Source organism: Nuphar pumila, chromosome 3, assembly GCF_984573655.1.
Source record: "Nuphar pumila chromosome 3, dmNupPumi1.hap1.1, whole genome shotgun sequence".
In the NCBI taxonomy this organism is placed as follows: domain Eukaryota; kingdom Viridiplantae; phylum Streptophyta; class Magnoliopsida; order Nymphaeales; family Nymphaeaceae; genus Nuphar; species Nuphar pumila.
Genome location: NC_143251.1, coordinates 131,988,116 through 132,014,984, shown reverse-complemented (window position 1 = coordinate 132,014,984; position 26,869 = coordinate 131,988,116). Strand labels below are relative to the sequence as shown.

Below are 26,869 nucleotides of genomic sequence, written 5' to 3'. Positions count from 1 at the left end.
TTTACCAGCCTATATGTCAGATATGGGTTAGATATCCAACTATATTCACTCTCAAGGGTGTGTTTGTATGTCACGGAAAAGTGGGTTGGTTGTTTTTCGCAGAAATGCATTGATAGGCATGCATTTTTGTGGGGCCCACAGTGAACACAAACAACAGAAACCTACATTTTCAAGGAAAACCCTGTGCCATTTTACATACTGGAGGTAGGTTTTCTATGAAAACGGTTTCCATGGGGGATCCGATTTCATTTCCGCGGCAGTAGGACACGCAAACGCCCCCCTAAAGCTCATTGGTATAAAAACCACGTCTCCTTTGGCAACAAGAGGGCACACTCAGTTTTTTGCCCAGTTTGGATCCAAAGATTTTCATGAATGACAAGTCATTTAGGAAGCCGACATCCCCAATAAAAGGCTAAATCCGTCATTCAGCAAATTGATAAACGGCAAAAAGAATTTTCGCGGGAGCGGGGGGGGCAAAAAAGAAAGCATGCTGCTTACCTTGATCCACCATCTTTGTGTTGGGCCCCCACAGAACCCATTGAAGCACCTCACTTTTATCATGCAATGCGACTGCACCTGATCCTCACTCACCAGCGAGCGTCTTCCTTCTCTCTCTCTCACACACAACACAACCTCTTCTTTTATGTTCAGTTATTTGCAGTTTTGCCTCCCAAGGAAGAGCGAGTGGGAACGAGTAACGACTCTCTCGTCTTCTCCCCACAAACCCTAGATCCTCTCCCTTCTTCTTGTCCGATTCCGATCCCTCCTCGGTCGTTTCTCCCGGATTCGCGTTTCTCGATTCTTCTGCAAGAGACTGCTACCGTTGGCTTCTGGGCAAGGGGAGGGGGAGAGCCGATGCGTGGAGAAGTTCGAATTGGGGGTTTCTAACTTTCTTTGCTTCCGTGTTTGGATAGGGATGCGTCTGGAATTGCATCTGTTTCTGTAGGGTTTTGATCAGAAGGGATTCGACGACGGCGGCGGCGGCCGCCAGGAGTAGGCGATCGCGGGAGTTTTTAGGAAGGAAAGTTAGGGTTTGAGTTCGTGTGGGGTTCTTCCGAGAGGATTTGAGGGGAAAAGGGTTCGACTGAGGCTGGAATTGCGCACCTTGTGTGAATTTCAGGCGGAATTGGGAAGAAGAACTAGGGTTTTGATTGTGTGTTGTGATTGTGTAGGGTTTGGATGAGGAAGGGACCCGACGGCCGCGAGAATTAGGCGTCTCGCGGAAACTGTTTGGGGGAATTGTTCGGTTCTTGAAGGAGAACACGAGGGTGCGGTTCTGGAAGGAATTTTTGATGGGTAAGGGATTGAACGACCACACGAGATCGGCATCGCACCGGAATTTCAAGGACAAGGCTCGAAACAGGGTCGATGATTTGGAGGGGGTCTTCACGAACCTGCAGTTTGCGAGGAAGGAGAGCCGGACGAGCGATGTGGCACTTCTGGAGGAGCAGGTCCAGCAGATGCTGCGCGAGTGGAAGGCGGAGCTGAACGAGCCCTCTCCTGCGAATTCGTTGCTGGTAACACTTGAAGAATCATGGGGTTTCCTTCTATTTTTTTATTCAGTTCGTTCCTGAATTTATGTTTTTTTTGTTATTTCTCTGTTTCGTTATGTTGCAATTCAGGAGGCAAGTAGGGGTTCTTCGGATCTGTCATCAGATATCCGTCGGCTATTGCAGCTCTGTGAAGAGGATGATGATGCCACCAGCAAATTAGCGCCTGCTCCAGTAAGCCCAAAGATTGAGGTACTCATACAATCTGTGATTCAAAATACTTCGATTCATGATCATTATTGTTTGCAACTTTCGGAAACCGTTTATCAAGTTCCGTAAGATTGATCAATTTATACACATCATGAACCAATTTATGATGATTTGATCATTACAGTTTTTACTAGTTCTTTTTATTGCTGCGAGTATAATATTGGTAATTAGGTAGGAATTGGAAGTTTGGGTTTGAACCAATTCAATCAAATCATGATCAGGGTTGTCATTGTTGCAAGTTGCCTAACTTTGTTCTTTGTTTCTGAAGACCATTTGGTGAGGAATCGTGTCTATTTAAGGAGGTCTTATTGCCCTAATAGTTTCTTCTGTTGTCGTTGATGATTTTTAGTATTCAATCATGGTTTTGTTTAGAGTTGACGAGTACCATGTTTTCTTATTGTTGATGGAACGATAACAAGATTGGTGCTGTATTGTTTAGGACTATTATGTGGATCATACACAAGTCGAGCCCAGCTTTCACGCGGTGGTTGATCGATGTGAATGCCCACTGGGCGAGGGACTGCTGCATGCTATCGGCAGTAATAAACTTCAGGCAACCACGGAATTAGATCAATTTAACTTCGATTTGCATCAAGATTTTCCTGATGATATTTGCATTAGTTTCCCGGATGCTGGCCAACGGCAGGTTGAGGAATCTATACTTGATATTCCTGGTATCAGTCCCCCTCCAGTAGCCTTTTTGGGTCCAAAATGTGCGCTATGGGATTGCCCTAGGCCTGCTCAAGGATCAGAATGGTGTCAAAATTACTGCAGCAATTTTCATGCTAGTCTTGCACTGAAAGAAGGCCCACCTGGGATGAAGCCTGTTCTTCGACCTGGAGGCATTGACCTAAAAGATGGGCCTTTGTTCGCAACTCTGAGTGCTAAAACACAAGGAATGGATGTCGGTATTCCTGAGTGTGAAGGTGCTGCAACCACAAAATCACCGTGGAATGCACCTGGTATGACTGAATTGGTTTCATTCATTACTGTCTTTTACTCTTGCAGTTTATTTTATTGTTTGTAGGTTTTCATAATGACACATTAAAGCAAAATAATATCTGAAATCTATTATATGTGTATTCTCTGTTGTTGCAGAGCTTTTTGATCTCTCAGTTCTTGATGGAGAAACACTGCGAGAATGGTTATTCTTTGATAAGCCTAGAAGGGCCTTTGAAAGTGGGAATAGGAAACAGCGGTCACTGCCAGATTATAATGGCCGCGGTTGGCATGAATCAAGGAAGCAAGTGATGAAGGATTTTGGATGTTTGAAGAGGTCATACTACATGGATCCTCAGCCAGTAGGCCAGTTTGAGTGGCATCTTTACGAATATGAGCTGCACAACTGTGATGCTTGGGCGCTATACAGGTTGGAGTTCAAGATGGTTAGCGGAAAGAAGAATTCCAAAGGGAAGATAAATGCTGATCCACTTGTGGATTTGCAGCAGCAAATGGGTAGGCTCTCAGCAGAGTTTCCTCTGGATGGCAAAAATTCTGTTAAGTCCGGGGTAAAGCCTACACAAAAGGGTAGTGCTGCCAATCCGCATTTGGCTTCTAATCAGGTGACTTCGCTATATGATGCCTTTAACTATGAAGCAAATTATCAGTTTGCTTATTTTGTTGAGGACCTGGGTGACCATTACGGAACTTAATCAAGGACTTGGATGGTTTGCTATTTTAGTGATATCTATTGCTAGGAATGTTAATAACTTATTACATTTTCCAACCAGGTTTTGTTTTGCCTGTGTGGATCTTTTAAATCGACCTCACTATCTGTGTTTCGTGGGAGTTTATGCATGGTTTGTGGCCGTGCATGTACTTTCTCATCTCAATATTCTATTGTATCATCTCAATACATGTGAACTCCGATTATCTTACTTCATCCATCCACCCGTGGGTATATTTTCCATAGTCAAATATGGTAAGCTCTACATCTATTGAAGTCAGAAGGATAAGCTTGCATTCTAGAAGCGGTAGCTTCCTGCCTTCTTTGGTGAGTTGTTCCCTTTGCAATGGAAGGTCTGCTCCCCAAATGTAAAAAGTAGACCGCAGGGGGTCGCTCTGAAAGGTAGGCATATGGTCCTGTAAGGATGGTCATTATATTGCTGCAGATGACATTTCATTGTGTTACCAGTTTTTTTTTTTCATTCAAATTGCAGAGTGGATGGCTTGCTTACAAGAGCTCTAAGCATCTTTTTGCTGCTTGAGATTTGCTAAAGCTTTAAGGCTAAAAGACACTATAGGGTTGACCTTCTGTTTCCAGCTTAGTGCCATTTGCTAATGGTGTTATTTGATTTTCCTCCATAGTCATCAATATCGCCGGTATTTTGAAAATATTGCGATATTATCAGATTTTTGCCTTAGCCGATAAAAACGCAAACATGTTGCAATACTTTTCATATTATCAGTGATGACATAAATATAGTGATATTATCATGATAATATCACGTTATTTAAAATAAATTATTATTATATATTTTTTGAGCAATTTGGTGAAAACATTATTGAGGCGTAGCAACGCATACAACCCAACTGTGAGGCGATGCGCAAGCCTCACAAATAAATATTAAAAAGCTTAGCAAATTTATTAAAAGAATGCTTAAAAATACAAATAAATAGAAGCAAATACTTTGAATGTAATTTCTCTGAGTCGACGATGAGATTTTGATTTTTTCTCTTGGAAAAGCTACAAACTTTTTCCAATATGGATGAGGTTGAAGAGGGTTGCACATTGAAACTTGATATAGTCGAATCATTTTGTGATTCAGGAATCATATGTCACTTCTTCAACCTAATCCTTACATGCACTTATTTTACTTCCAGTGCCTTGTTTTTTAGGTCTGATGGTTTCACTGATGGGCTTGGATGTCGGTGACCCCACCTGGAGATTACCTGTTTTGTCGTAAAAAATGATTCGAGGCATTATGGTGCTGCTTGCTAATCTTCCAAGGTGAAGGTTCTAGTCACTCGGATCCTCGATCAAAAAAAGGATAGTGAAAAAGATTAATAGAATTTGATGAAACCGTCTGTAGTATTTTTCATGTATGGATAATCCGAACTGCTGAAACAATGGGGCTTGGGTGGATTATATGTGCAACCATTCTGACGTTGTATCGTATTTACTAACCGTAGATGCCATTTTTTCTCCTTTCAGCAGGCATTGAGATTTGGAAGTTGTTTTGTACTGATGTTTGAGAAATTTATGAGTTGCATATGGCTGCTGATTATGCGTATCTAAAGGAAAGGTAGTTAACTGGATCAATTGGAACTGGAACAAACTATGCTACCTTTGGCTTCGTGTTTGTTTCGGTTTTTGGGTCAGGGTCAGTTACTAGAACTACTTTTTCCTTGCTCCCTAACAGTCAAGTGGCTTCCGGTGACCCTCAAAACAAACCGAGTTAAGATGTCTTGTTGTGCGTATTATGAAGAGATAAATTGACATACATATGCCTAGTGAAAATGTAACTCTTCCCTGGTTTTGTATGTTATAGCCTGATTGGAGTAAATGAAGTTGGAATGTGAGACCTAATGCTTTGCTGTGGGGGTGGGCGAGTTTGTCGAGGGCTGAAACATTTGGTCACTACTCTAGAGATGGTAGAGTTGGAAAAGGGTACCCAATCCGTAAAGCCAGCAGTGGGGTTTGTTCCACGGCCGGTTATTGCTGCCTGAAAAGCAGGTGACTGGTGGTGCGTCTGGCCGAACTCGGTTGCCTGAGCATCGACAGTGCTGCCTGGGATGTGATCAGACACCGAACCCGGGGGGATGGAATGCTTGGGTGGCGGTGGCGGTGGCGATGATGAACTCCATGACTCCTCTTACTCTTAGGGTTTCTTCAAACGCCATCAATCCGACCATTTGCGCATCGCTGGTGGGTGAAACCATGTTGGGAACACTCCCCTGGTTGGGAATGGGTCCTGCCACTCTTGGAATATTGCCGGGGTAGTAAGGGGTTTCTCACCACCAACCCCTTGGCATTGCGGAAGGCATATCCTGCGAGCTTTCTTCGATTTCTGGTTCAATGATGATTCCTTTTCCCTTTGACAGTTGTACCTTAGAGCTTTCGTTATTTGATTCAGACTACTGTAGGCTTCCGAGGATAGCTCTCGCCAAATCCGTCAGTTGCACAGACACATCTAAATTTTTTTCACATATAGCTAGGGGGGGAGCCCAGTCCTGCCTCCCGAAACAGTTAATTTTTTTTGCTTTTTTTTTTTTAAAAGCCCAGTCCTAGCCCAGCCCTGATTCCATATGAAATAGATTTTTATCCATTTTTTAGCCCAGTCCAGTCGTAGCCCAGCCCTGACTGAAGCAAATAGTTTGATTTGTCCATATGAAATAGATTTTTATTAATAATTGTAGCCATTTTTTATTTTATCTCAAAAAAATTTTTTTTTTGGGGCGCTGCCCCCGAACTCCCGACTATCGCACAATTTTTTTTTTTTTTTGCTACATCCCTGTTTGCCCCCCCCCCCCTTCACATGAATCCTAGCTACTCCCAATTCATTGAGAGATTTGTTTGTACAATCATATTTTTCACTCATACCCACTTCTTCTAACTTTTTTATGGATCTTTCCTCAAACTTCATGAGGGCCATAATCGAGGAAACCGACCAAAGCTCTGATACTAAATCTAATGCAATGATTATAAGGGTGTCAACTGGTTAGGTTTGGTTCAGACCCAGGTGAAACCATATCCAAACCTTATTTAAGATACTGGTATCCAGTCCAGACCTGGGTCCAATCAAACCTACCATAAGAGAAACTATACCCGAATTCTATAAGGATTACATGAACAAGACTTGGACCATACTTGTTTAAATAATATATTTTATCCTTTTTACATTGAAATTTTGCGGATTAAGCCTGGGTTTTGGTATGAAATTTCACAAACCATACTTGGCTCCATATATTAATCTCGGACCCTTCGGGTCTGACCCAAATTGTAATCAAACCTTCTTATTTATCACCAAACCCTGACTCTATAGGGTTTGGTACAGGTTGGGTCTGGGTCAAACCCGACCCATTGACATGCCTAAGTGATTAGGAGGGTCGCTTTTTAACCCCTCATATTTAATAAAAACTGAAAAAAAAACTTTGATCTATTGAATGAAATCAGGCAGAACAATAAAATAAGGTTTCTCAATCTCTAAACTAACTCTCTATTCTCTCATAGCATTATACATAATTTCTCTCAAAAGATGAATCTGAGTTTAGTGGTAGGTCTAATATATAGACCCATCAAACGAAGTTAGGTTCGAATCCAGCTAGGTATCGGTGAAGGGCTAAATCTTTTTTCCTTTGCCCCCTTTGTTGACTGACTAGAGGTGTACGTGGGACCCACCCCCACATGTCTCATCATAGTTCCCAAGTGAGATCTGCGGTGGGGATTGAATATCAATATGACCATAACTGTTTCTCCGCTTCTAATAATGATCTTGTATTCACCAGATTCATCATTAATTGTATACGATTGCCTTGTTCTTTTGGAATTAAAATTCGTTCCTAAGTCATAGATATGGATATTGATGCAGACCGGGCCCTTGATGCCTCTGAGCCTAATGCTACGGTCTAGGATTTGAATGGTATGCATGGTGATACAAAACCTGAAGTGAATTCTGTTACTGACCCCGAACTTATTAGTCAAGGTGATTCACTTGTGTCTAGATTCAGTCGGTCAACCAAAGCGATCGAGCACACTTGTGAAAGTCTAAGACCTGATCAAATAATCAAATGACATTCTATAAGGGCCCACAAAAGTCATGGTTTAAAGATCATTATATATTTAGTTGAAATCTTTTTGGGCCCATCTAAAAGTGCAATCAACCTTTGGAGTATGTGCAAAGCCAAGTTAGGAGCTAATGAACTTTTTTGAGAATAATTTTCAGATTATATATATTTTTTAATATGTGTAAAGCCAAGTTTGGCCCACAATGCACTAAAATTTCACTATTCAAGATCTAATATCACGATCAAAGAATTGATCCTTAACAAACAAACCATGCTGAATATATCTATGTGATCAGATCGAGTTTATAAAGCCTGAACCTGTTTTTCAATTCAATAGTTTTGTGCCTTCGATAGCACCAAATATTAATCTTATATAAATATAAATAAATCAATCAATATATATATATATATATATATATATATATATATATATATATATATATATATATATATATATATATATATATATATATATATATATATATATATAGACACACACACACACTAGTATAAAGCTAATTATTGAAAACCATTTGCAGACAGCCTACCCAACATATTACACATTGAGAACTTTCTTTCTTAATAACAATTAATGGTGCGGAACACATTTGATGAGGATGTGTCAAAGCATATTGTCAAGATTGACAGTGTCCATATATTTTTTTTGAAGACAGTGTCCATATTATTAACATGGAAAGACACCTACGTACGTGACAGGCTGCTGGAGTGTAGAACTAATTGATAATGTTGGTGGAACAATTTTCATGAGGATGTTCAAGCTGTCATGTGTTTAAGCATGAGGAATGCATAACAACATGCAATAAAGTAGGAAGCTTGGTATTACATCAGAAGCTCAGCCAGGCAGATAATGAATAAAACACCTCCTTTTCATAGAATGCATATAGTGGTACTATTGTGTAAAAAAAAAATTCAGACGCATATACATAACACTGTTAATGGTAGTTATTTCTTTTAGAGAGAAGGCAAATATTTATATTGCTGTCAACATTTACAGATATACAAAGTTGCCCTTCTGTCATGCTTGTCTTACAAAGCACATTCTGTGGCGAAAAAACAACCGAGTTTCAGTCAAAAACAAAACCACACTACATTACAGGGCATTCTGAATTACAATTGAGGTGCAGCCATGGACGCTTCATGGATTTCCCTACAAATTCTGTTCTGAAAAGCCGGAAAATTCGGATAAACACCCTGAAAAACAGATTCGTTTCCGACCAGCCAGATCAGTCTCCAAGTAACCAACATCCAGCGTCTGGTAGTGCTTTTCCCCGAAAACTAATGTGCAGTTCCGTGAAACTTCAGTATCCTCTATTTTGTAAACCTGAAACTTCAGTAAAGATTTTGAGAAGAATTGAAAAAACCTTCATATTATGCACATTTGCTTCCCTAAAAATTAACACATCATCAGCAAAATGAATATGCATAAATTCTGTCATACTTGACATGCTAACCCTTTTATATAATCCAATGTTGGAATACTCTTGTAGTAAGTAGTTCAAAAATTCCATAGCAATGATAAAAAGTAAAAGGCATATAGGATCCTTCTACCTAAGACATTTCTTGGGTTTAAATAAACCCTCTTGCTGACCATTAATATAACTTTCACCCACCTTACCTATCTTTCTCCCTCTTCAACCTTTCTTATAACTCTTAGAAGAAAATTCAACATATAAAGTCAAAAACCTTATTTAATATCCAACTTGAGTAAAAAGCATTCCTTTCAAACTCCAGTTGTGAAAAGACCATGTTACATATGATTGCATGGTGGGCGATCAGGTGCTTCCGGTTAGACGTTTTCTCAGCGCACAATTTTCTCACGTTTATGAGAGAGTGATTCTCGTGATATGCCAACAGGAACACGTGTGGATGGGGAACCCACACCATCACTATTGAAACTCCCATCAAATGTTAACTTTTTGTATGTAAAAAATAAAAACTAAACAATTTATACGGACCCCGAATTCGGAGTCTCGCTCTCGCCCACCATTAATGAGCCCTCTCTCTCACCCGCCATTGACGCCAGAGGAAACCATATCAGGGTTCTCTCTCTCTCTTAGGGTTGTGAAAAACCTTCTAGAATTTCATGAAAGTGCCCCCCACGCTCCACCTATCCTACTACCCCATCCCCCGCTGTAGTCGTCGTTCTGTTTCCTTGAGGTAGAAGTAGATGGAGGGAGGAGAGGGTATAGCGAATTTACGATGTATTTGAGCATGCAAGGTAAAGAAGATGAAACATGAATGAAAGGATAATACAACGATTTTACGTGGTTCAACCTTCAATGGCCTACATCCACAAGAATACCCAACAGCTCTCTCCTCTCTTGTTATTGTATTATTACCAGAATCATCAATACAATGTATTTGTAAGGCTTAAACGAACAGAGAAAGACCACACTAAAAGATAAGGATAATACTGGAGTAACTATCCTTGATAACAACATTCCAACGATACAATTCTCATTTTGGTGGAGAATGCGAGATTGTCGGTGAAGATATCTATCTCAACACTCCACCCTCAAGTGGGGCGTATATGTCCATGCAGCCCCACTTGCTCAATATTTGTTGAAACTGATTTTTGGTTAGAGCGTCTGCCAGCTGGTCCAAAATTTTGGTATAGGGAGTGCAAATATCACCTTTCTTCACTTTTTCCCTCACATAATGACAATCAATCTCTATGTGTTTTGTCCTTTCATGAAACATGAAATTAGCCGCTTGTCACAATGCATTTTTATGGGCTTGTTTACTTCTATTCCCATTTCTTACAAGAGAGTTTTGGTCCATATAATCTCTGCAGCCATGGAAGCCATAGCCCTATATTCTGCCTCGACATTGGAACTCGAAACAATGTTTTGCTTCTTACTTTTCCATGTGGTTAGATTTCCTCCAACAAATATACAGTAGCATGTGATTGATTTTTTATCTTCACTGTCTGCCCAATCTGCGTCGGAGAATCCTTCTATGTCAAGATTTTCTTTCTTTTTGAAGCATAGTCCTTGACCAGGGGATTTTTTCAGGTATCTTAGGATTATGTCTATTGCTGTGAGATGAGATTCTTTGGGAGAGTGCATGAATTGGTTGATGGAGCTAACAACATGAGAGATATCCGATCTTGTCACGGTGAAATAAATAAGCTTGCAAACCAATTTTTGAAACCCTTTTATATCGGTGATTTGATCTCCTTCTTCTCGATGTTTAGAATGAGCCTCAAATGGGGTGCTGATAGGTTTAGCCTTGGGTTTTCCTATTTCTTCTAGTAGATCAAAAGTGTATTTTCTTTGAGAGATAAAAATGCTCTTCTTGGAATAAGCCACTTTGATTCCTAAGAAGTAACGTAAGGGTCCAAGGTCTTTAATATCAAACACTTTATGACAGTAGGCTTTAGTTTGAGAGATTTCATCCTCGCAGCTTCTAGTGATTATAATGTCATCGGCGTATACTAGGACCACTGTGATGTGCTCCATGGAGCACTTAATGAACACCGAGTTGTCTGCCATATTGATGATGAAATTGTGCTTTTCAAGAGCTTGGTTGAGCTTAGTGTACCAGGCTCTGGGTGATTGCTTGAGCCCACAAATGATCTTTTTTAATCAACACACAAGATTAAGATCCTTTTCTTTTGGGTGTCTTGGGGGAAGGTGCATAAATACCTCTTCTTCAAGATCACCTTGGAGAAATGCGTTTTTGACATCAAGCTGATAAAGGTTCCATTGCTTGTTGCAAGTCACAGATAAAAGCACTCAGATGGTGTTCATTTTAACCACCAGGGCAAATGTCTCATCGTAATCTATCCTCTGAGTTTGAGTGTAGCCTTTAGCGACGAGCCTGGCTTTGTATCTTTCTATTGAACCATAACTTTAATACTTGATTTTGTATGTCCATCTGCATCCAATGACTCAATTTTCCTTCAGTAAGTATGTGATCTCCCATGTTCTGTTCTTGTCAAGGGCGTCTAGTTCATCCTTCATAGCTCTGGTCCATATGTGAGAGTCTTTTGCCTCTAGGAAGCTGGTCGGTTCTTTGGGGGAGGATATATTGGCAAGATAAGAGACATACTGCTATGTATATTTCCAATGGGTGGTTGGTGGAATGGAAGGTGATGAAGTCTTTTAGATATGATAGAAGATGTGAGACACGATCTGACCTTCTTAGTTGAGTGGTCTCGACTTGAAGCTTAAAAGCTTCATTTTGGCAATCAATGTGTTCTGTCTCTGTTTCGGGGGGGTCTCCCTTCTGTAGTGATAACAAACTCATCATAGTTATTGATGTTGAGAAGGTTATTCTCCCCCTCAGGCTTATAGAGGTTCCTGCACTCAGAGGGGTTAGTGAAGTAGGGAATATGTTCATTAAACTTAACGTCCTTAGAGACATAGAGACAATTGTTTTCCACGTCAAGACACTTGTAACCCTTTTTTGACAGAGAATACCCTAAGAACATACACATGAGGGCACACAACATAAGTTTGTTTTTTCTGGTTGCATCTAAGGCGATGGACATTGTGTAACCAAAAATTTTAAGATGACTGATATCTACCTTTTTTCTCTAAGGATTTCAAGTGGAGATTTGTTTTCCAACTGTTGACTAGGGAGTCTATTTATCAAGTAGCAAGCAGTGGTAACATCCTCACATCAGTATTTGCTGAGCACATTCATTTGAAATAGTAGAGCTCTCATTTTTTCAAGGAGGTATCGATTTTTTTGTTCGGTGACTCCGTTTTGCTTAGGAGTCCCAATGCAGGTGAATTGGTGGTCAATACCGTTTTCTTTTTCAAAGGCTTCAAATAGGGCATTTTTTCAAAGGCTTTGACCTTTTTACCATATTGAGTTTCCCCGATTTTGTAAAACTTTTTGAACTTGTAAAAGACTTCATCTTTAGTTTTCAAGAGAAACAACCAGGTGACCTTGGATTGATCATCAATAAAGCTAATATAGTATTTATAACCAACATAAGAGGTCATCGAGGCTGGGCCCCAAACATCTGAATGGATTAAATCAAAATAACTTTCGGATAGAGAGTCAGAAGAGATAAAACTAGGTTTAGACAATATAGCATATTTGCAAACATCACATTCGTTATTATCAAACTTATTGAGAAGATTTGGAATCAAAGTTTTGAGCATGTTGTTGGACGGGTGTCCCAATCTAATATGCCACGTTCTGCCATCCGTGGGTTGCTGAGTGCAAAGGGCCTTGCATCCTTTGGAGATGAAATAAAGATCTCGGTTTCTGTACCCACTACCAATCTTCTTCTCTGTTTTGTGATCCTGAAATATGATAGAGTTAGGAATGAAGATAATATTGCAATTCAGGTTCTTTGTAATCTTCCCTACTGATAGAAGATTTGATGTGAGGTTCGGTGTGAGAAGCACTCATGAAGGGTTTTTGCTATTAAAAATGTATACTTCTCTTTCTCCATTAACAGGCATAGATGAACCAGTAGCAGTAGTAACTGGTGTGTGCAACTTCTTGGAGTTAAGATTTAGAATACACTCACCAGAGTTGACCATGTGCTCGGACGCACCAAAGTCTACAATCCAAGTGCAATCGTTTAAAGAGCTAAGGTGAGAGACAGTACCTGAATCAGATTGATTTTTAGCTGGGCAAGATCCAGTGATGGTGGCATTAGCTAGGCTCTGAATCATCTCTGTGAGTTTCTCCAGGGTGACTGGTTCACCGATTTGAGCTATTTGAGTAGTAGAGGGAGCCTTGTCGCACCCCTGGTCCAACTTGTTGTTGGTAGGTCTTCTAATGAGGAACCAACATTTTTCTCTTATATGTCCTTCCTTTTTGCAATGTGAGTAGATGAGTCACTTTCCTTTGGCTTTGTTGAAGTTTGCAATGTTTCCTTTGCTTTTGTCATAGTTTGGTGAGGCAGCATAGGCGACTCAATCCTTGTTTTCGCTTGAAACATGATCCAGATGCCCTCTGTTCATGACCCGACGCCTGATCTCTTCCCACATGAGGATGGCACAAACGTTACTCAGGGAGGGGAGTTTGACCGAAGTTAGAATTAAACTCCTGAAGTTTTCAAATTTTGGACCTAGTCCAGCAAGGACTTGGAATATTTTTTCCTATTTTTTAATCTTGTGAGCGATTATGGGGTCATTTGAAACCGGCATATAAGCTTCTAGTGCGTCCCACATAGCCCTAAATCTATTAATGTATTCGCTTATGGATTGATCGATTTTCTTATACTCGCAGATATCCTACAAGAGTTGATACATGCAAGCGATATTGAATTGCTCACTATCCAGCTCTTTGGTGGTGTTCCAGATTTCCTCTACTGTATTCAAGAATAGAAATTCTTTTGCTACTTTTGGCTTCATAGAATTCAAGAGCCACAAGATCACCAGGTCATTGGAGGATTGCCATTCATCGAGCTTTAGATCATTGGTGATCAGTTTGTGGCACTTTCCATTGATAAATCCCAATCGCTATTTATCACTCAGATATAGGGTAACATATTTGGCCCATGCAATATAGTTGTTTCCATTCAATAGGATGGAGGTTATCTTCAGGTTTGGCGTTACCTGTTCGACAACCATCTTCTCAGGAACGACTGGATTTTGAGTGACATTGTTGTTGGAGCTTTGGTCGTCTGTCACTGTTCAACTCTTGCTGAATGGTCCCGTGAAACTTGGTTGCTCAGATACCATGTAGCGAATTTACAATGTATTTGAGCATGTGGGGTGAAGAAGATGAAACATGAATGAAAGGATAACACAACGATTTTACGTGGTTCGGCCTTCAATGGCCTACGTCCACAAGAACACCCAACAACTCTCTCCTCTCTTGTCAGAATCATCAATACAATGTATTTAGGGAAAGACCATACTAAAAGATAAGGATAATACTAAAGTAACTATCCTTTATAACAACCTTCCAACTATACGATTTTCATTTTGGTAAGAGGATGTGAGATTGTCGGTGAAGATATCTATCTCAACAGAGGTGGAGAAAATAAAAGTCACGATTGAGAAATTTGCTTCCGTTCTGTTGGGGTTTTCGATGGATCTCTCAGATTCTTAGTCGAATCTGTTGCCAGGGTTCCAGTAGCTGAGCCCGCCGCCATAGACGCCAACAACTCGATGTTTCGAGCATCTCGAATTTCGGCAGCTCTGATTGAATTCCGCTCCAGTTGCTTGACCATTCTAAGCACACCAGAAGCGACGCCGGTTGCGATCGGGACCGAGACGGGAAGGAATTCAGCATCCTTTCGGGTGCTGAATCTTTGTGCCGATGAGCGTGCACGAGATGGAGGTGAGACAGAATGTGAAAGAATCAGCGGCTGGCGGTTGCGGCAACTGATGTATAGGAGATCATGGAAAAGAAGAAGCAGCGGCAGAGAGGATCAAGCTCATTGCATCGGAGATCCTGATAATGGTGAAAGCACTTGAAATTTGTGAAAATTCGCGGAAGGTTGGGCAAAGGTGTGAGTTCTGAATTTGTACTTACCTTGAGAGCAAAGCAGGTTATATGTTCCCCCCCGAACAGGGCAGTTAGCTACATCTTATGTTCGGGGGTCCCAAAGAGCACCACGTATGTAAGCATGTGCGTCTCGTATCCCCATGTTTGTCAGCATTAATTAGCATTGGAGTTTGATGCGATTGCAAAGACTTAAGTACCCTCTCCTCCATTGGTTCCAAAAAAAATGACGATTCTTGAAAAGGAGTGGTTGTAAAGACTTAAGTGCCCCGAAGATGATTATTTAAGACTCAGTTTCTGCACTGCAGGATTATCTGAGAAAGAAATCTCCCCTGAAGGAGGCCATGAACATCAACCCTCTCACTCTCTCTCTCCCTTCTCTTTCTGCTTCTATGCACATCCAACAGAAGATCTTACATTGCTCCATCAAGCACCGGCTGACCTGTACATTGACTGTTGTGGAGCCTGATTCAGAGTTTTTACCCTTACAGGAGGAGGGTTTGGGGGCTCCTCCCAGCGTGGGTAGCATCATTCAACTAAATGAGTTGTAGATCCTGATTCAAAGTTTTTACCCTTACAGGAGGAGGGTTTGGGGGCTCCTCCCAGCGTGGGTAGCATCATTCAACTTGATTCATTGTGGAGCCTGATTTAGAGTTTTTGCCCTTACAGGAGAGGGGTCTGGGGGCTCCTCCCAACGTGGGTAGCATCATTCAACTTGAAGAGTTGTGGAGTCTGATTCAGAGTTTTTACCCTTACAGAAAGGGGGGTCTGAGGGCTCCTCCCAGCGTGGGTAGCACCATTCAACTTGATGAGTTGTTGAGCCTGATTCAGAGTTTTTGCCCTTATAGGAGGAGAGTTTGGGGGCTCCTCCCAGCGTGGATAGCACTGTTCAACTTGATTCATTGTGGAGCAGGATTATCTGAGAAAGAAATCTCCTCTAGAGGAGGCCATGAACATCAACTCTCTCTCTCTCTCTCTCTCTCTCTCTCTCTCCCGTTCTTTCTACTTCTATGCACATCCAACAGAAGATCTTACACTGCTCCATCAAGCACCGGCTGACTTGCACATTGACTGTTGTGGAGCCTGATTAGAAGAAATCAATGGAAAATCCAACAAGGAGCATGCCAGAATCAAGATGTGGATGTCAAGCAAGAGTGGTGTTGTGCAACTCAAATAACACAAAATAATAGAGATCTAGTTTTTAGTTAAAATGAGGAACGAAATGACAATAAAAATCGCTGAAAATTTACAGAAATAAACTAGACTCAATAACGAAGACACCACTTTTTACGGATTTGGAATATGACCTCCGGTTAGGGAGATATGACCCTGACAAATTTGACCTAATTCGGGTATCGATTTACAGCGATTTGCGTACTGAATAACACTACAAATCACTATAGCGATTTGCGGAAGACACTACAAATCACTATAGCGATTTGCGGAAGAATCTACAAATCGCTATAGCGATTTGCGGAAGACACTACAAATCGCTATAGCGATTTACGGAAGACACTACAAATCGCTATAGCGATTTGTAGTGTCTTCCGCAAATCACTATAGCGTTTCATTAGAGACCCGAAAATACTACAAATTGCTGTAGGAAAGCCCGATAATACTACAAATCGTTGTTGGAAGGCCCAAAAAAAATGTGGGATCCGCGCCGGGGGGAGCCCCCGAACCCCCCTTCTGTAAGGGCAAAAACTCTAAATCAGGCACAAAACTAGAGAGATAAGGGAGAGAGAGTGAGGGGGTTGATGTTCATGGCCTTCTCCAGGGGGAACTCTTTACCTCCCTTGATTTCTTCTCTAGAGAGAGAGAGGGTTTTACAGTGTTTTATGGAGAAGGAAGAAGAAGATGGCGATGGAGCAATGTAGGATCGTCTGTTGGATGTGCACAGAAGTAGAGAGAGAAGGGAGAGAGAGTGAGAGGGTTGATGTTCATGGCCTTTTCCAGGGAGAACTCTTTGCCTCCCTTGATTTCTTCTCTAGAGAGAGAAAGAGGGTTTTATAGTGTTTTACGGAGAAGGAAGAAGAATAAGATGACGATGGAGCAATGTAGGATCGTCTGTTGGATGTGCACAGAAGTAGAGAGAGAAGAGAGTGAGAGGGTTAATGTTTATGGCCTTCTCCAGGGAGAACTCTTTGCCTCCCTTGATTTCTTCTCTAGAGAGAGAGAGAGGGGTTTTACAGTATTTTACAGAGAAAGAAGAAGAAGACTTTGAAGAGTCAACATCATCCTTGACTTTCTGGATGGAGGACATGTTTGTCCTTTTTTTGAACGGAGAAAGAAGAAGAAGACTTTGAAGAGTCAACATCATCCTCGACTTTCTAGATGGAGAACATGTTTGTCCTTTTTTTGAACTGTTTGTTTTTCCTTTTTTGAATGAAGGGCATTTTTGTCATTTTCTCAAATCATCACTTTATGAGAAGAATAGCAAGAAAGGGTACTTAAGTCTTTGCAACAACACCAGAGTCCGATGCAAAGTTATGTCAGCATACACGGGAATACAAGCCCCATGTGCTTGTATACGTGGTGCTCATTCAAAGGCCCGAACACAGACGTGGGATTCAGTGAATCATCGGGGGCGAACATACACCACCCTCTCCCTTGAAAGGATCGGGTGCAATATGATTGCACAAAAATTTGCATTAAACAACCTATCATCAGGTCTTGGGCCCCACACCTGACCGGTCCTATCCCCAAGAAGGGAGGGGTGATTAAGTGCTTAATGCACAAATATTTGTGCAATCATATTGCACCTGATCTTTTGGTGCCTTTGTGGTTAACTGCATCATATATTTAGTTTGTGTGTTTTCTTTTGAACTTGGTTTGTAAATGCCACCGATTGTCAGGGTGTGTTAAGATTTGTACCAAGAGCAGCAGACGGTGATTTTTTCCCCCCCATTGTTTAGGGAAAGTGCCTTGCAAGTCTATTGAAATTTGTTAATGTCAGCCAAATTCTTGTAAGGAATTGAACATTTTCATAACACTTGTATTTTATCAACAAAATATCAAAAACAAATTATAAAATAAAAAATAAAAATATATAAACAAGAAAAAGTGCCGTTTGTTAAATAGCAATTATATCGGTATTTGGTAGGTTGGGTAAATGACACTATCACTATCATAACCAAGGGGTCTCTGGTTCGGATCCCACCGCAGGTTGCCTATCAAAAAAAAAAAAGGGTGAAAGTCTTCCTCACACAACAAAAATTGAACGCTGCTATTGATGCACTGTTTTTTTTTTTATGATAAGGAATCCTTGCTGAAGCCAGAAAAAACCCGGTGGGGCTCCTCGATCACCCTGCTTTATGTGGCCTACCTCTGAAAGCTAGTGACATACCCATAGCCAGCGGGGTTTGATCGGGGTGCCTTCATCTCAGCACCCTCACAACCACCCTGCTGGCCATGAGGGTGACCTACGGTGGTGCCATTGATGCACTCTTAATGACAATATGTTACTATTTGGCACTTGATTATTTGGTTGTATTTATTGTAATTACCAAACTCCAGAATACACAGATCGATACGTATCTTTGTATGTCCGTGTCTTGATGATCACCGGGACAACTACAGTAAAATAGGTAACACGTAAATGCAAAATGATCCCCGTGAAAGTGTTATTGCATTATAAGGGTGTGTTTGAATACCACATATGACATATCTAACATCCTTGTATGGAATTTGCAGTGTGGCCATATCAAGATTCAATATATATATATATATATATATATATATATATATATATATATATATATATATATATAGAGAGAGAGAGAGAGAGAGAGAGCGCCGAAAGTAATTCAACATTACCACTCATGAAGATCAACAAAATGTTGAACCCATGAACTGAACAAGAACAAAAGCCAAAACAAATAAAGAAAGCACAAGAGAAAATAACATCAGACACATAAAATGGGCTCACGCCGGAGCCGCTTGCCAGATTGCGACAAAGGATAGGTAGCATCAGCAGGAGGGAGCGGAAGATCACTAAGATGCATACGCAAGATCGCATAAACATCTACCAAGATTTTATGCACCAGGTTTTGAATGTTAACTGGAATATGACAAAAATGAGCATCGTTTCGCGCCATCCAAACAAACCACCAAGAAGTAAGCAACCATGTCCGCCAGATGAACCTACACCTCTTGCTGCGCCTAATACAAACGGGCCCCAAGATCAGATCTAGCGCAAAAGACTCTTCCTTAACAAATACTTTTGGATGCCTCCAGGTCCTAATAAAGATTTCCACAAATATTGGGCAAGAGCAGAACAAGTGAAACGTAGATTCTTCTGCAACTTGACAAAGCATGCACCAACTCGGGAGTTGAATGCCCCACTTCTTTAAATTACTGTGGGTCTGGATCCTATCGTGCAAAATTAACCAAGCCAGGACTCGAGAACGGGGGGAAGGACCCTTCGCCCAAAGCACATCCTCGGGCAACCAATCAGCCCCTGGCGGTAGCAACGATCTATAGACTTTTTTGGTGATAAACTCTCCGCTTGGTGCCAACGCCCACTGCAACCACTGACCAAAATTTCTGGAGACCTCAAAATGGTCTCTAAAGCAGGCTAAAGCCCTCAACCACGATTTACGCAAGTGCGAGAACGCCAAACCTCGGGTTTCCAGACGAATTGGGATAAGAGCTGGATCCCCATATTTAGCAAGAAGCAAACTAGCACAAGGGTTATCCGGTTGGTGGGCCAACCAACATTGCTTGGCGACAAGAACAATGCTTCACAGTCTGGGCGCAGGAATGCCTAAACCACCCATACGCCGAGGTAAGACCATCGAACGCCAACCAATCAAGTGACGATTACCTTTGAGTTGACACCCAGACCATAGAAAGCCCGTCAGCAAGCGCGTCAGCTGCTTCTCTATTCTCACAGGCATCACAAACATAGACATGAAAAATTCTGGAATAGTTGAAAGAACATGTCTAACTAAGGTTAGACGGCCAGCGATGGAGAGATAGGACGACTGCCACGAAAGCAATTTGCGCTTCACTTTTTGAAGTGTCGGAGCCCAAGCAGCTGAAGAGAGATGCTTCACTTGTAACGACAAGCCAAGATACATAATAGTCAAGTCAGAAGTAGTGCAATTAAAAATTCTCTTTCCAGCTGCAAGCATATTGGCATTAACATTAAACATGGTAATAGAGCATTTAGTCTCATTTAGAGAAAACCCGATAGGGATAGAAAGAACTGAATGATAAGCTTGAACCTAAGCATCTGTTGAACATTTGCACGACAAAAAATGATCATATCATCAGCATAAGTAAGAATATGACCCGGGAAGTTGAAAACCTGCAAAGGATCAATGAAACTCGATACAACAGCCTGCTTAAGCAAGACCACAAGACCCTCAGCAACTGCATTGAACAACAAAGGTGATAGGGGGAACCCTTGCCGCAAACCCCGCCCTAGCTTGAACCGGTCTCCTCTAATACCATTGATATTTAACATGGCCTGGGCATTTGAGACCAGCTCTCTCACCCAACCAGAAAAACGACGACCAATACCGAAATTTGCTAACATTTGAAATAAGAATGACCAATGCACAGAGTCAAAAGCTTTATGAAGTCTAATTTAAGGACAAAGAAAGATTGACCGCTATGCTGCAAGGAATTGACAACCTCGGACGCCATGATGAACGAGTGTTGGACCCTCTTATTATGGATAAAGGCAAACTGAGAGTCTGAAAAAATCTGGTTAGCCACCGATTTTAGCATATTCGCCAAAACCTTGGCAAACATCCGATAGAGAGCACTCATAACTGAGATTGGTCGGAATCGAGAAATATCATTGGCCTCATCATCTTTCGGAATGAGCGAAATAATAGCAACATGCAAATGATAAGGCAGTCTGAAGTTACGATGGAACTCATCAAACATACTCACCACGTCTGATCCAGCAACTTAGCTGCATCAACAACCGTGACACCCAGTGATTGTGTACTAAGATGCTGCTGACCATGTGCTGGACTAATGGAAGAGACCACATTTGGCGGAATACCAAAAGATTTGATAGAAGAAAAACCTCAAAGACATAATACGATACAGGGAGAGGACGAGGAACCGAGGAGCCGAGCACCATGTATCTGATTGCCAGGTTGATTCTAACATTAAACACAATAAGATTGATAACCAGATAGTGAGAGCGTCTGGAGGGAAAAATAATAATGGATGATTGCATATTCGTCCTTTGTTCATCCCGCGCAAGCCGGCCGAGATAGAAGGGTGTAACGTCGATCACTAAGTAGCTTGATGTTATGTCGGACACGATGCTGATACATGTTCTTTTATTTTTGGACATTTAGTCCTGAAAAGGTCCCAAAACTGGAAAAAAAATAAACGCGGATGCCCCCTGGTGCGTCCAACCGCATTGTACGCCAGGAGCGTCAGGTGATACCCTGTTTCGTATATATATAAAGAAAAAACACTGAAGTTCACGCATGTTTGGCGCAACTTCTTTTTTGATTTTCATTTTTTTGGTCGTTATGTACAGATAGATACGCGTGTCTCTAGCCCACAAGGATCCCATGCACCTGAGTTAGCTTAAGGGTTTCATGTTGAAGGAGGTTGAGAGTTCGACCCGTTCTGTAGGTAATTTTCTGTAGATGCATTTCCAAAAATATCCTAAACCTTTTCATTTGCTGAAGAAAAATCAATTGATTTTGTGCACGTGTCAACGTTTCATTTTGTACCTTGCTTATGAAATGTAACATGGTTCATCGCTAGGATCACAACAGAACTGATAGACTGTGTTGTTACTAGCCATCTTAGGGCTGTCAATGGATTGGGTATGCCCCCATCCCGACTCATATCGGATCCAGAGGGGTGGTTGTGAAGGCGTTGAGTTGAAGACCCCAGATCAAACCCCGCTAGCACATGGGTGTGTCCGTAGCTTTCAGAGGTGGGCCACATAAGGCAAGGTGGTTGTGGGGCTCTACTCGGGGATTTTCCCTAGTTTCGGCAAGGGTTCCTCATCATAAAAAAAGATAAATAAATTAGGTATATCATCTGTAGACTTTAATCTAAAAAAAAATCAACAAACTGTTAGAAAAACAAAATGGTTTTTCCAAGAGGGTACGGTAATAGGTGCTAAGTAACCAATAACTTTCCATATATATTGAAAAAATATTGATTAATATTTATTATCTAGTACCTTTTTTTTCCTATGATTACGATCTAGTGCCTTACTCTAATTCTCTAATAACAACTTGCTTTTTAACCGTTTTATTTAGCTTTTGCAATTCTTTTTTTTTTTTTGGGGGGGGGGGGGGGGGTATTTTTAGCTTTTGTAAATCAAAACCCAAACATATGAGCTACATAGTTTATTTGGTAACAAATGTTGATGCCAAAGTCACATGAAGAAGGTAAAAGGGACAAATCATCCTAAATAAATGTCCTTTAAATAGGGAAAAAAGAGGCACACCAAAGTTGCAATAACCAAAAGATAGTAAAGGAAAAATACAACCAGAAAAAGGAAATAAAAGAGATAAATAAATAAAAGAAAAGAAGACAAAATGTGCAAAAAAAAAAAAAACTACACCGGCGACGGCCGCCATGAGCCGGAAACGTCGCCCACCGTCTCAGAACCCCAACCCCTTCCTCTCTTTCCAGATGCAAGTCTCCGGCGGGAGGCTAACCGAGGGAGTCGATCTCAACGGCTCAGATTTGCAGCGAGTCAGAACCAACGGCTCGTATGCGTTCCCCATCTTGTTCTCGATCGTCTTCACCATGGAGGTCGATCTCCTCTGCGGGCACACTTCCGTGCTCACCCTCTTCCTGCTCTCTTCCTCCTCCTCCTTCCTCTTCTCCTTCGCCCTTTCTGCTTTCCCTTGGCGTTTCCTCCTCTCATGGCGTCTCGGCCGGTGCCAGAGGAAGTCCCCACTGCACACCCATGTCTCCTTCGACACCTCCATAGATAATTTCGGTTCATACATCATCAGCAAGAGGCTATCTGGCAGAGGATTCTCACCCTCCTGCTCCCCCTCCTCTTGCTTTCTCTCTCTTTTCTCATCAATCCCACAGTCTCCAGTTTCTTCCTCCTCTTGTTCACCTTCCAAAACTGTGAAAGTTTGGTGGGTTCCCTGTGTTTCTTCCTTCTCTTCCCCTTGTGGGTTGGTGCCCTTTTGGGGTGGTTCCACTCTCTCTAGAAGCTTTCCACATTCTTTTTCTTTTCTCTCTAAAGTTGGGTCTTGAGATGCATCTTTACAATCTAGAGATTCATTTATTTGGAGAGTGTCTCCTTCCTCCGTTTCTTCATCCTTCCCTTCATTTTCCTCCGATTGGGGTTCACCAGATTCTTCTTTGTGTAAAGGTTGGGAACCATCTTCCTTAGTCTCCAAACCCATTTCTTCCAGGACTCCACTTTGCTCTCCTTCCTCTTCCTCTTCCTTTTGTTCACCTTCTTGTTTCAACTCTTGCTCCTCCTCCTCCTTTTCCCCTTCTTTTTCCATTTCCTTTCCTCCTTTCTCTTGTATTTGGAGCTCCAAAAACACTTCGCCATCCTTTTCATCTTCTACAACTTCATTCTCCTCTTGTTCCTCCATTTCTTTCTCCTCCCTCGCCATCACCATCACCTCCTCCTCCTCCATTCTCTTCCCCTCTACCCTCCCTTCTTCATCCCCCTCTTCTCCACCATTCTCACAATCTTCTAGCTTTCGTTCCTCTTCATCATCATTTTCTTCATGATGCTGACCAACAACAGGCGACCCCCAAAACCGGTTAGCCAGAGCAGCCATTCTCACCGGGTCAGATCTACACCTCATCAACAACAAAGCATTCTTTGGTGGCACCACGATCTCCTCCTCCTCTTCTCCCTCTCCATCCTTCCCACCCTCCTTGAAACAAATCTCCATCTCCCTCATCACCACCTCCTCCTCTTCCTCCAACACCACCACAGCCCTCGTCATATCCACTGCAGCATCACCCACAGTGGGCATCTCCTCTCTCAGTCTCTTCTCATCACCATCCTGCAGAACCATCAACCACTTGGCAAACACCGCTCCACAAGCCGTCGACACGCCATCTCTCTGCTTGCTATCATCCTTCATCGCCACCGGAGCCCTCCCACTGCCACCACCACCGCCGGTACAGGGAAGGAAGCAGGTGAACTCCTTTCTGAAGCCAAAGATCTGACCCCAACGTTGGTTCCTGTGGGGAAGACAGTCCTCATGCTCGCGTTGGTGGTCTCTCCTGGTCAAACTCATCTCTTCACCACCACCTGTTCCGACCCTCATCATCTTCTTCGTCCCTTGCTTGGTCTTCACCCTCACCTGGCCTATGCACGTCACCTTAGGGGAGGTGGGCTCTTGGGTTTCGAAGCCGGAACCGTTCCTCCTCCTGCCTGTGGAGAACAGCATGGGGCTGGACGTCCCCCTGACGCTGCCGCTGGTCTTGAGGCGCATGGAGGTGGTGGTGGTGGAAGAGGAGGATGGCCGGGAGGTGAAGCACACGAAGAACTCGCTGCCGCCCATCCGGTGGTGGTGCGTCGCTCTCTCTGCTTCCATGATCGTCGTCGTCGCCGTCATCACCGCCCATCAGAAGGTGCACTCATGGATCGGACTTGCCGCCCTCACGCTCTCTTTCACACACAGAACCAGCGTATCATGCAGTCTGATTACCAAGGTGGGGAGAGAGAAAAAATATCATTGCTGCGGTTGTTTATTGAATTTACAACTTGTTGGAGAGAGAATACAAGAGAGAGAGAGAGAGAGAGAGAGAGGTGGTGGGGCGATGCAAGGGGTACCCAAGTCCCCAGGTGGGGTTCAGTCAATGCAATTCAAATAATAACAGATACGGTAAAGAAAGAAAAAAAAGTCACATGAGCGGCGTGGCAGTTCGGAAGCACCAAGACCAAGAGAGGGGAAGGTAGGTGACTGCCACTGTGCACATGCACGGTTCACATGGTCTGAGTCTACACCTACTGAATAAAGTTTTAACCTGTCATGGTCAGGTCGCCTTGGCTGGGGTCTCATTTACACATCAAAACCCAGTCGGTTGGGTTCCAGTGCCTCCCATTTCAATATATAGAACCTGCAATGAGGGCTCAGTTTTGAGTCTTTGGAGTATTGACCACAAGCGGTTGGTTATTAGTTAAAGAAGGTTGGGCCTCAGGTGCCAGCCTCTATATGTAAAGTTGAAAAAAAAAGCTTCACTAACGGTCGATTCAAGGGTCTCCCAGAAGACGACGAAAAGAGGAAGCAATTTATTAGAGGGAAAAGAAAAAGGGCGAGTCTTGGCAAATGTTGTCAGTATCGCTATCGGCCCTGAATCGTGAATCCGAATCTCAAGTGGATGGTTCTGAATCGATTAAAAAATAATTAATTTTTTTTTGTCAAGCAGAACGTGAAACGTGTTAAAATGGTTAAAATAATATTAAAAAAATAATTTTAAGTATTCTTATATTTATTAAAAAATAACATATTCAAATTAGCATGGTATCGATTTTCTGCCAATATGATAAGTATCGGCCGACAACATTGTTCTTTGCCATATATCCTATTTGTTCCATGTGGGGGAATCCCAAAGAGAGAGAGAGAGAGAGAGAGAGAGAGAGGTAGGTTCCATGTGGGGGAATCCCAAATAAGAGAGAGAGAGAGAGAGAGAGGAAGTCTGGTTAGGGATGACAGTCATGGCCGAGGGTGGAGATGGACTTTTCACCCTTCATCCTCACACCGGTTTTGATTTTAACCTTCATCAGAGCCTTCATCTTCGTTACATGTCCTCCATCCCTAGTTCAAATGGGGCGAGGTGGGTCGGGGCTCCGTTTTCTCCCGGCCCATTGTCATCCCTAAGTCTGATTAAGGGTGTGTTTGCATATCACGGAAAAATAAAGGCTTTTTGCAGCAACACACAACTGCGTGCATTTTTGCAGGCTCTACAACCATGAGGCAAACGCGAGCTCTTTCTTTCTCTTTAGAAAGAGGAGCTCGGTTTTAACGTTTCTCTTCCTTTTCGCGATAATGGTTTTGGTGGGGATGGACGGACTCCGCTTTTGCAGAAGAGAGCTCCACGATAAAAGCTACCATGAAGCTATCTTCAGTAACACAAACGCTCCCTAAGCAGCAACTATGCTCTGCGCCCATTTGATGTTTTCTATGGGAAGTGACGCACGAGGTTCTTACCCTCCTGTAGGTTGCTGACTGGTTCTATGAATGGAGGACGACCAACTTTTTGGATCATTTGTGCGGGTCTGTGAGGTTGTTTGTTTTGATCTTTTTGGGAAGGACACTGCCTTGATTGTTTTGATTTTCTTGGGGAATGCTTTATGAGTTTGAGCTGGCCTGTTTTTCTTTGGGTTTTCTGTTAGGTACTGTAGAGCAGTGGCGGAGCCAGGGGTCGGCATGGGTGGGCGGTCGCCCACCCCAAAAATTCGTATTGGCCGGACCCAACCCCGATCCGAGAACCCAATAGAGTTAAGGGAGTAGAGTCGCGGGGAAGGGACAATGCCTTTCCCTGCACCGCCCTCCCCCTTCCTCCTCACCTCCTGTAGGCTGTAACAGCCATCGTCGACCGTGCTCCTCACCTGAGTCACCTCCCGTAACGGACATCGCCGGTCCTGGTCATGCTCCTCACCTCGCGTAACGCCGGCCGTGCTTCTCACCTCCCGTAACGCCGGCCGTGCTCCTCACCTCCTGTAATGTCCATCGCTGGTCGTGCTCCTCTCCTCACCTCTTGTAACGGCCATTGCCGGCCGTGCTCCTCACCTCCCGTAACGGCCATCGCCGGCCGTGCGCCTGCTCCCTCCCCTCTCGGTTTCCCCCTTTGTGATTTTCGGCGAGCCGATGGCCTGATCCCTCGCGCCAACCTTGTCACGATGAGCACCTGCGCCTCCTGCAGCCGCAGGTAAACCCCAACTGATTTATGTGTTTCCAATCTGATTGCATTTAGTTCTATTATCATTAATGCTGAATCTGTTTTGGGTT

The 26,869-nt window shown here is 42.6% G+C and overlaps 2 protein-coding genes across 2 annotated transcripts; one reads left to right on the top strand and one right to left on the bottom strand.

Moving 5' to 3' along the window:
* The first annotated feature begins 487 nt into the window (after positions 1-487).
* On the top strand, positions 488-3,677 carry LOC149843867 (transcription factor VOZ1-like). The gene is made up of 4 exons (XM_090001970.1): positions 488-1,517; positions 1,623-1,742; positions 2,200-2,722; positions 2,859-3,677. Exons 1-4 carry the CDS (start codon positions 1,293-1,295, stop codon positions 3,410-3,412), a joined length of 1,422 nt encoding a protein of 473 aa, XP_089858096.1. The 5' UTR covers positions 488-1,292; the 3' UTR covers positions 3,413-3,677.
* An 18,656-nt stretch (positions 3,678-22,333) lies between these two features.
* Positions 22,334-24,539, bottom strand: LOC149843866 (uncharacterized). The gene has a single exon (XM_090000103.1). It carries the CDS (start codon positions 24,470-24,472, stop codon positions 22,529-22,531), a length of 1,944 nt encoding a protein of 647 aa, XP_089856229.1. The 5' UTR covers positions 24,473-24,539; the 3' UTR covers positions 22,334-22,528.
* Between the last annotated feature and the right edge of the window lie 2,330 nt (positions 24,540-26,869).